The sequence below is a fragment of the Anoplophora glabripennis genome, unplaced genomic scaffold, assembly GCF_000390285.2.
Source record: "Anoplophora glabripennis isolate ALB-LARVAE unplaced genomic scaffold, Agla_2.0 scaffold68, whole genome shotgun sequence".
Taxonomy (NCBI): Eukaryota; Metazoa; Arthropoda; class Insecta; order Coleoptera; family Cerambycidae; genus Anoplophora; species Anoplophora glabripennis.
In genome coordinates, this window is record NW_019416739.1 from 1,126,483 (window position 1) to 1,136,882 (window position 10,400).

Below are 10,400 nucleotides of genomic sequence, written 5' to 3' on the forward strand. Positions count from 1 at the left end.
TATGGATTTATTTCAACCAGCCAAAAAAAAAAGAATTTAAGATTAAAATTAACATAATCAGGTTTTGACATAGGAAACAATTTTATGAGTGTTATTTATCCAAAATACTTCAAACAGATGTATTGTTTTCTGTTATTTTATGTCGATATTATCTCTATCAGATTAATGTTAAGTATCATTCACGAAAATAGTAAGTAGATTATTACTTTCAAAAATTACTAAAAATAAACAACAATTCAAAGGTCTAAATTAAATTAAATGTTACAGGTGATACAACTACAGTCATGAAAAACACTTGAATATATTGTTTTAGAAGTTTATTGAAAAAGCCTTACCACATTAAAATGCGGAAGTACTGTGAGAATTTTCTTCAAATATTGTATTAAAATGTGTAGCTGTCTGTTTATACCCTTAATCGTTACAGTCTTAGAGACATTCTTATCATAGAATTGAAATTTCATAAAAGTAATTACAGAATCAATAAAAATCATGACATTTTTTGTATTTTAATTTATTGTTGTAATTAATCACAATTAGAAAACAGGCAGAGATCTAAATTAAAATCGTATACATCAGCGTATCATTTATTTAATTAAAACTAATATGTTATAAGTAATTTCCTAAGGTGAAATATACAGGGTGTATTTAATGAGGAAACAAATATATTATCAGATAATATTATGACAAAATATGATAATTAGGCCAGATGTGCCTCTAAAGCTACAGGGTATTTAAATTAAAAATTAACCAAATATTTTCATTTGGTGAAACCGCAATGAGCAAATTATCTTTACATTGCACAGGCTATGACTATCTATCAGAACTTGAAATTTCAGCTCAATATGTAACTCCATTGGCGTGCTGTTATTATAGCTGTACCTCTTCAAAACAAAAAATGTTACGCCACTGACCGCAATTACAAACAATTTTTCAGGTCAGTTACTAAAGTAAGGTAAGGTAAGGCAAGGCAAGGCAAGGCAAGGTAAGTTAACGTAAGGTAAGGCAAGGCAAGGCAAGGTAAGGTAAGGTGTATAGGTACAAATTATAAAATATTTTTGAAATTTTTGTCTCTTAAATGTAATTCTTTCCAATTACATATTTTTTTATTTTCATAACGAGTCTGGTTATGATAACTGCATATCTGAGGCTACATATCTGTATTGGGGTGACATTTTGTGCCAATAGAAGATTATATTACTGTACCTAATGCAAAATCTGATAATCGTTCATTGGTTTCATATTTCCAAAAATATTTTTTTAATTATTCCCAAATGAAACCAATTTGGATGAAGGTATATTTTGTTTAAAAATATGTTATCTGGTACTATTAGTACCTTCTCATTTATACAAACATTGTATATTATGTATACAGGGTGAGTAGGAAGGATGAATAAACCCCATGTTTGTGTTAAAAAATTATATGAACATATTATCTGATTTTCTTCCCAGTAAGAACACGACCCTTATAATAACGTTACTGATACCTTAACTTTCAGTTGAATAACCATTGAAATGTTAACGTTCTATTTAAGTACTAATTAAGTATTTTACTAATAATTAAACTCCAAGATTTCAAGACCTTATACTATTGAACTTTAGAAAGCGAGGTATACAAAGTAACCCAATGTTTGTAGGGTATTTTATCAAAGCGCTATAACGTTGGAAACAAATGAAAATCGAATGACAATATGTGTATTTTTTTATTTTTCCTTATAGAATCCTCCCCCGTGTATTCTTCCTGACTCACCCTGAATTTAACTAAGAAGTTAGAGAGCCCATACTCGTACATAATCAATTTGGAGATGAGTATCATCTGTTGTCATATTCCACGTGGGAAGCCATTGCTCACGACCTTCCCAAAAATCTGTTAAAGCTTTCGGTGATGTGTTAAGCCATGGTTTGCCTCCAGGATTGTTAGCATCGTCGGGAAAGTAACCAATTCCACCAATTGCTAAATTTATAATGATATAGAACTCTTGATCGAACGGCGCCATTTTAGAGTTCCTCTTCCACGGGTTTTCTACTCCCGTAGCAGCAAGGTTTCCGAGTTCCCAGAAACCACCATCTGGTGGGGTCACTGTTCCGATCACTGTATCGTCCAGAGAAAATACGATTTTTTCTGGTGTCCATTCTAATTGATATTTGTGGAAGTCTGAATCGTAACCAGACTTATTATTTTTCTCGAAATGTGTCTGCATGAATTTATTGTAGTCTGGATTTGGGCCCCAGTGAAGGGTACTGCCTACCTGCTGTGTTCCAATATTAATGCCATTGGAGGTGACTAAATTTTTGTTACCACGGCTTTCCATTATGTCTATTTCGCCAGATGCTGGCCAGCTGGAGTAGGAGTTCCAACGAGGCATCATCCATATTGCTGAAATGATAGAAAATCGCATTTAGTTTGTGAAATGCGGCTGAATTGCGTTGGTACAACGCTCAGTTTCCTCTTTCAAGGTGTGGGTGGTCGTGGACTTGCTGGCATAAAGCTTAGACTCAGAAAAAACCCAAATACAAAAGTCCAACAGCTATTTAACGGAATTTAATTATCTTCAGTGGTTTTCGATAAAATGCGTTTTCAGGATATATTGATCACCGTATACATTAAACATAAAAGAGGCTCTTAATGTTTGTCTCTTTACAATTGTTTATTTTTTGCGTTTCTTAATTTATTTTCTAAAAATTCTAAACTATAACCAAAATTATGTACCTACCTGGCCATAGCCAATCTCCAGAGGGAAGTTTTGCTCTAACCTCACTTTTCCCATATTTGTAAGCAAATGAATCAACAGTGCGAATACGAGCGCTTTTTATAGGGTTGAGGACGTGGACTTTATTACCAGTACGAACACATCCATACCACTGTGGGTTTGTGCACCTAAAATATATTGTTTATGGCATTTATTATTAGCAACTGTGCAATCTGTGTAGTCTTTTAAAATAAGGTGGCCCTATTATTGACTTCTTTATTATTGCAGGTAGAGTATCGGCTAAATAACCAACAGAAAAGTAGTTTCTCTTCTTGTTAGGGCTAAATTAAAAAACAGTATGAAATTCAACTTACTAGATGCTTGACAAAATTATAACATATTATTTGTAAAGGAAATTTCTGAATTGTCATATTTAAATAACTTTTCAGGATTACAATAACTACAAAATATTCTTGTACAAATGTTTTTATACAAATGTACAAAAATGTTCTTCGGACAGCTAATGATATACATTCCTATGATTTTTGGGTCGCTGAATCCGAATCCAACATCAAAATTATAATTTTGTATATATATCATTCGCTGTTCGAAGAACATTTTTCAATTTTGATACTGCTGTTATGAAATCGAAGTACTAAACTTCATTTAAGTAATGGTATCTCCGAGAAAAAAAATTGTTTTTCAAATTTGAAAACGGCATTTTGAAGGGTAAGAGTTCTACTTTTAGATGGCATAACTCGTTTGTAGAAAAAAAAAATTTCGCGATCAGGTCAAATATAGCAAAAACAGCGATTTCGCACTTTTAGGTTAGAATATCTCGTGATGGAACAATTCTGATCTATGCAAAAAATTACTTTGGAAATGACCCTTAGCTTAGTTCTAGAAAGAACACAACCACTTCTTTTGTAGACCTGTGTAATCTATAATAAATTTTTTCTTATTACTGTTAAAACATCATATACCAAACTTAAAAAAGATTTTGCTAATACGATTTCACTACCTCAAATCTATGATTTACTAGAAGATTTTTTCTATTATAATTTGGCCCATAATTTTTGTTTTACATTTAAAAAGTTAAAAGTACAAAGAAAGAGATGGTGAGACTGTCCAATATAGATATATTGTTTTTTACTTGTAAATTTATGAATATGAAAGGAAATAATACAAAGTTAATAATTGAATCTAGTTCAGTGCACATAGTTATGGAAAACAAATTATTTATTTGTGTCTAAATAGTCATTTATTTGTAGAAGGAGGTAGGTGTTTGCTGGTATTGTCATAAAACTCGTCAAATTATACTGTAGTACCTTTGGTACTATAATCTGTCAATGAGAAGACAGTTTGCCAACAATAAATAAAAAATTAGCAAAAAACTTTTTAACCGCTAACAGACTCCTTTAGCAAAATATTTTTTATTATGGCAACATCGTAACATTTCTGAAGGCTATTTTAAACAGAAATTTTGTTAGAATCGATTTCTACTTGGGGCTAGATGATATTTCCCTCAGTGTAGACTATCAAGTACTATCATAAACAGAGGATTCAATTAAAAAATATTCTTTTAGCAAATGTCTGATACACACGATTTTTACTTGTTTTTTATTCATTAGTGCATTTATATATGATAATAACCGATATATTATTAGTTTATTAAAATTTAATCTGAATTCGACAATGAGGGTTTTTTGATGATTAAAAATTAATTTAAAAATCATGTGACATAATAGAGCTTCTAAAGCCTATAATTCAATGTGGTTAAAAAATATCCAGCATAATAAACATAGATTTTGGCTTTGAATTAGAAGTCTTACACTCTCTCAGTGTAAGTGTTGTATGCTTCGTTACACCATAACAAATTCAATCTTAATTACAACATTATAAAGCAATTAAAAAACATACTGATCTGCGGGTGATCCCCCGTTTACGTCCAAGGTCCCAGAATACAAAAAACTTTCTCCTTTTTCATCTGCTAGCAAAGTTGGTTTGATGTGCAGAATACCATTCTCGACATAACTATTAGTCCTGTTATTGTTGTACCATTGGAATTCCCAATTCTAAAATAACGTTCACCTCAGTATTTTTTATAAAAGTGAATCTATTTGATTCACTGAAATTTTCTATAATCGAAATATTTAAACGGGTATATTTATCGATAAATTGTATTTTTCAAACATTTCAAACAGTAATACCTACATTTAAAACTACAAAATTGTGCTAACAATTCTGGGCCGTACACTCAAAAAAAATTCTTGCTTCAAATGTACTACATTTGATTTTAAGGGATCGCATGTTTATACAGGGTGTCCCGCATAAATGTTGTAATTTAACCAAACTTATCTATATACAATGTTGCACTCCTGAGGAGTTATTAGCCCCCATTTTTCATTGACCGAATTGAAAAATAATAATAATAATTTATAGCAGAAAGGAGACCTAAATTTGGTTCTTCGACGGTGTTGCAGAGATAATATTTTTTTTCGAAACTTAGGGTCCCAGTTTGGGGGCTAATAATTCCTCAGGGTGCAACTTTATATATAAGTAAGTTTGATTAAATTGCAATATTTTGTACACCCCTACATGCACCTGCCCGCCCTGTGTCGGTTCTTATGCGGGACACCCTGTATATACACAAGAAAATATTTTGTTTATTCAAGAAAATTATTTATTTATTTATTTAAATACTTTAAATTTCTACCCAGAAATATAGTTTCTTACTTTAAAAATAGGCAGCATTTAAAATAAATATTTGATACTTACGGTTAAACGAATTCCATTCTTAATTTTATGATCTACATAGATTTTATAGAAACATGTTTTGTATTGTAAATTAATGTATCGTTTGTTTAATACAAAATTGAATAGTTTTGGTGAAATGATTGTATACAGGTTCGAAAAGTACCGATGGTCGATTTGCCGTTGCGTGAGAGCGATAAAGTAAGACATAGAAATCCATGCGATAGAGAAGGATGGCTATAATGAAGGCGTCTCATAGTCACCGCCCATTTCGCCCTTCCACAAATATGAAGTGGATCTTACTCACAAGGAGATATGTGGAGATAAGCAATTCTGAATAAATTAAAATAAAAACCAAAAAAAATTACACGATACTTGAAATTTATTATCTCCAATTTCATTTACATCATCGTCAAGTTAAATATGACTTTAAAAGTTTTGTTATTTTTCTCATTTATTCGTACTATTTCTAATTTCATATCGTTAAATTTATTAATCAAAGTTTTCTGTTATTTTCTATAATATATTCCTGTTATTACAATGTTGAACTATTTTTAATCCATTACAAAAATATTAAGCTAATTCAAATAAACTGAAAAAAAACATTCCTAAGAATGACTGATGAAAAATTAAAAAATGATATGTGATATAGAGACACATGCCTAATATAGCGAAGATGTTAAATAATACAGCCTTTCAGAGAAATATCTTATATTTTTTTTATTCTAAAATCTCTCTTGATAAATTCCAATACGTAAAAATAGCTACTATCAAAAAATCTTACTAAATGTGGGATTCTTCCTATAATAATTACTTTTATGTGTTGGTCTTCATCGAGTATGGTGTTAGAACAACAAAAATACAAGATATTTCCGTGAAAGATTGCATTATTTAACAAATGTACTATTTCAGATGTATTTTTATATTAATAACATGTTTTTATTTTCCATAATTATTAATTATTAACTATTTACTGCTATTGCTAAATGGGACAATCCTTTTAGAATTTTGAATTTACCATTATATAGGATAAAAATTCAAGGACTAATAATAAAATTCTTCTCTTTTCCAAAAACGTTAAACTATATTGACATATATCTTTTTAAGTTTAGTTTAATTTTTGTTATTATTTTGTTATATTTCTTCTCTTGCATAAACTGTAGCTGTTGTAAAACAGAAAGAAAATTTAAGAACAATTGTACAACAGGCCATAAGAACAATAAAACGAATATAATAGCATTGTGCAAATAATACATAGAAAAAATTGAAATTCGATAAAAAAAGGAAGAGTTTCGTTTATTATTATTATTATCACAAACAGATATTTTTATATACAAAAAGCCGTGTCTTTTTTATCATTTAAAAATCCATTTATTACATCAATATCATCCCGGAAAAAATGAACTTTAAATGAATGAAAAAAATAATCATTTAAAAATCCATTTATTATATGAATATCGTCCCGGAAAAAATGAACTTTTTCATTAAAAATGCACAATTTACAGTTGTAAGACAACACTTGAATATTCAAAGGAACAAAATCGGAATTTAATATATTTTAAATTCATTAAGATTATCCAAACAAATACATCAATAGTAGTTGTATGTAAAATATAAAGAAAGTACTTACGCCTCCTCCCCCCAGTGTCAGCTCGTGTTGCCAAACAGGTAGTTTGAAGTCATCGAAATTGTCCTGGAATATCAAATCCCCTGGGCAAATCTTTCCTTGAGGAGCATGTGTCCCACTAACCGTTGTCACACTAGGAGCTGAGCAATCAGAACTACTCCCTTCTTGCAAATTAAGAGAAACTAGAAGTATTAATAACATTGTGACAAATTAAAATTATTTTTATGTAGCTTCTCTGAACTTTAACCGAGAATAAAATGGGTAATATGATTAATAAACTACCGCTAATCAAATATTGTAATTTTTTTCTGGTTTGTAAATATCATTTATATTAGATATTTTGCGTCCGTATAAATAGCAAGCTGTGTTCATACAACGGTTGAGTGAAATATACAATATTCATTCAATCAGCGATATAATTATAAAAGCACGACGTAGTATCTCCCCTAACAATTAAACATTGGTATTCTCACTTGGTATAATAACTTCAAAGAATGTTTTACTTTGTGTAAAAAAAAACTGTGATAAACTGATAGGTAGTAGGTAGTAGGTACGTTACATTTTCAGGCGCTAAATCTGTTTAGTTCAAGGTTAACTTTTATGTTATAAGATAACGATGAATACAGAATAATTTGTTGCAATAAGGATTTAAAACATTTATTTTTGCCAGTAGTTTGAACTTATGGTCCAATCAGTAATAATTGTTGTTCCTTTATTTCTCTACTTCAATAAACAAATATATATGTAGCTTTTATATATATATTTTTTTCTAAAATTCAATATCACCTAAATTGTTATAAAGGAAGAACAAAGCATTTTATGTTTCTTTAAATTGAAGATTAGTAAATATTGAAAAATATTAATTTAATTCAATTTAATAAATAGTTAGTGGAACTTCAGCAAATTATATTATATTTTCATAAATAAACTTAAAACCCTTTAAACCCTTGTCTTATATAGATAAAAAATACCTATTTTATCTGAGTTTTTTATTTATATCTTGGAACCTATGCATTTTGGAAGAATATTCAAGAAGAAAAAAAGTTTTAGAAATGAATTTTGCATAATATACTTTAAGGTAAAAATGTTTAAATGTATTGCCGTTGCTGCAAAATAGCAATAAATAATGAAAAAAAAGCAAAATAATCAAGTTTTTTGGATAATTTTATTAAAATATTTTATTTGTTCCGAGGGCATTCTAATTTTGGTAAAAAAAAACTTTAGAGTATAAAGATAAACTATTAACTTCACATTTTTTTGACGTGAACATCTTTTGTTTATAAAGAAGCATTATATTCGCAATGACCCTCTTACCTTTAGACTAGCAATAGACCCTAAAATTTTACTTTAATTCTCGAACTCCCTAAACAAGACCTTCAAAAGTTAATGGGTTATGCTTCAAGGATATCTTCCTTGAATGAAAATAAACAGCTTCCGGTCAATCACTTCAATGCAATTGTTGCTTCTTAAGGTGGCCATATCCCTGGCCGAGAAATGGTGAAATTTCTGGCATTTTTAGGTACTGAAATCTTGAAAAGTAAAACGTGTAGAACAAAAGTAAGCACAAAAATAAAATCCTTGATGTTTTGTTTATTCATTGTTACCATTTAAATTTACCCAAATAAAATAATAACTAAAAAAAGCTTTTGTAAAACATGCGTTTTCTGTTTTCCTAATCCCACATTTTAAGAATTATTTTCACGTACCTACTTACAAATAAAAGTAAACAATTTTATATGTAGGACTAAGCAAGTAAATGTTATAAGACTATTTACATGTGGAGTTATATATAAAAAAGTTAGTATTTTCGTAGATTTCAGTACCTAAAACCTTGATGGTTTGATCGTTTTTTGCACCTGTTTATTCGTTTTACTGTGGCGTATTTGAAAATACTCAGGTGGCATAACATAAAATTCCTATTATTCGACAAGCTTTACATTATTCAGTTATTAAATGTTTGAAATTGTTTGTCTTTGCGGAAAACACTATTTAAAGAATATGGGGCCCTTAAAGAAAGCTACAGGCCTTCATCTTTTAAGATATTTAATTGTTTGGTTTGATTAAATTGTAATAGGTACCATAATTAATTCATAAATATTCGTGATATGAACAATAAACGCTTCAGGCAACGTTCATTATGACGTATTTGGAAGAATTATTTCCTGAATGTAAAATCCAATCGAACCGCACTTACCAAGTTTTATTTTTAAAAACAATATCCGGTTAGCTATTCAACCGAGAAATACACAATTAATTATTTTTAGCATCTAAAGACCTTGAAAAAATATAAAATGATGGTTCAGTTATTCTAATAAATATACAATTATAGACATTGCCACACATTCATTCAGTTTATCGTTAATTCATCATCAGTTTATTATTACTTTAAAACGTAGTAAAATAGATTTATTAATAACACTATAGTTTTATTAAATCCACAATTTTTGTAGCAAATTTTGACAGGAGATTATTAACATTGGCAGTCTAGTGTAACGCTAAAAGTGTAACAAATGTTCCGTCGCGATCGCTGGGCGCAGGGGTGATCCGATCGGAGTAATTTTGATCATAGGTTACACTTTTCAGTGTCGAATAGAATTGGCCTGGGCATTCCTTGATTAGGGATGTTTAAGTACGTTATAAATGAACTAGCTTGAAAACTATATTTTCCAAGACACATGGGTAAGGTGAATTTGTGTATAGGGACGGCAAACCAATATATAGCAAAATTCATATATTTTTTTTTGGTCTGTCCACTGACAGGAAAGGTCAACCAATGTAGGAGCCAATTACCTTGTAAAATCAACTTGCTTTTTGAAAGGCCTTCCTACTGCTATTGGTTATGGTATTGGTATTGGTTAGAGATTGACGGTTGAATGAAAAAATGACTTTTTTATTTAATCATCGATATCTCAGCAACAAATTATTGCACAATAAATCCAAGGACGGTTTTTAAAACCTGAATACATTTTCTGCAAGGATCTATCGTGAACAGATAATTTTTTTTCCATTCTTGACATGAATTTCAAAAAAGTGCGAGAAAATGTCTTTTTACGGTTTTTTAGAAAATCTGACACTAATTTGCAAATATTAATGAAGAGATTAATGTTGAGAGAAATTTGTATAGCTCGGTACACTGAACTATACAATAACCATAAAAAATAAGTGGATATAATTGAATAACAAAAAATAATTTTTCAAATAAAATATTTTTGAAAATTTTGTTTTTTTTTTTAATTAGGCGATCTCTAATGTAAAATTGTGGATAAAGCTGACACAAATTCCTCTTTTTTATTTTTATAATAATTGCATAATGTTTAAGAGCAAAAAACGTG

At 29.5% G+C, this 10,400-nt stretch overlaps 1 protein-coding gene across 1 annotated transcript; it reads right to left on the reverse strand.

The window, feature by feature from the left end:
• Positions 1-992: 992 nt before the first annotated feature.
• Positions 993-7,715, reverse strand: LOC108905220 (beta-1,3-glucan-binding protein-like). The gene is made up of 4 exons (XM_018708010.1): positions 7,072-7,715; positions 4,608-4,762; positions 2,712-2,875; positions 993-2,374 (listed from the first exon to the last, which is right to left on the reverse strand). Exons 1-4 carry the CDS (start codon positions 7,267-7,269, stop codon positions 1,767-1,769), a joined length of 1,125 nt encoding a protein of 374 aa, XP_018563526.1. The 5' UTR covers positions 7,270-7,715; the 3' UTR covers positions 993-1,766.
• Positions 7,716-10,400: the final 2,685 nt, after the last annotated feature.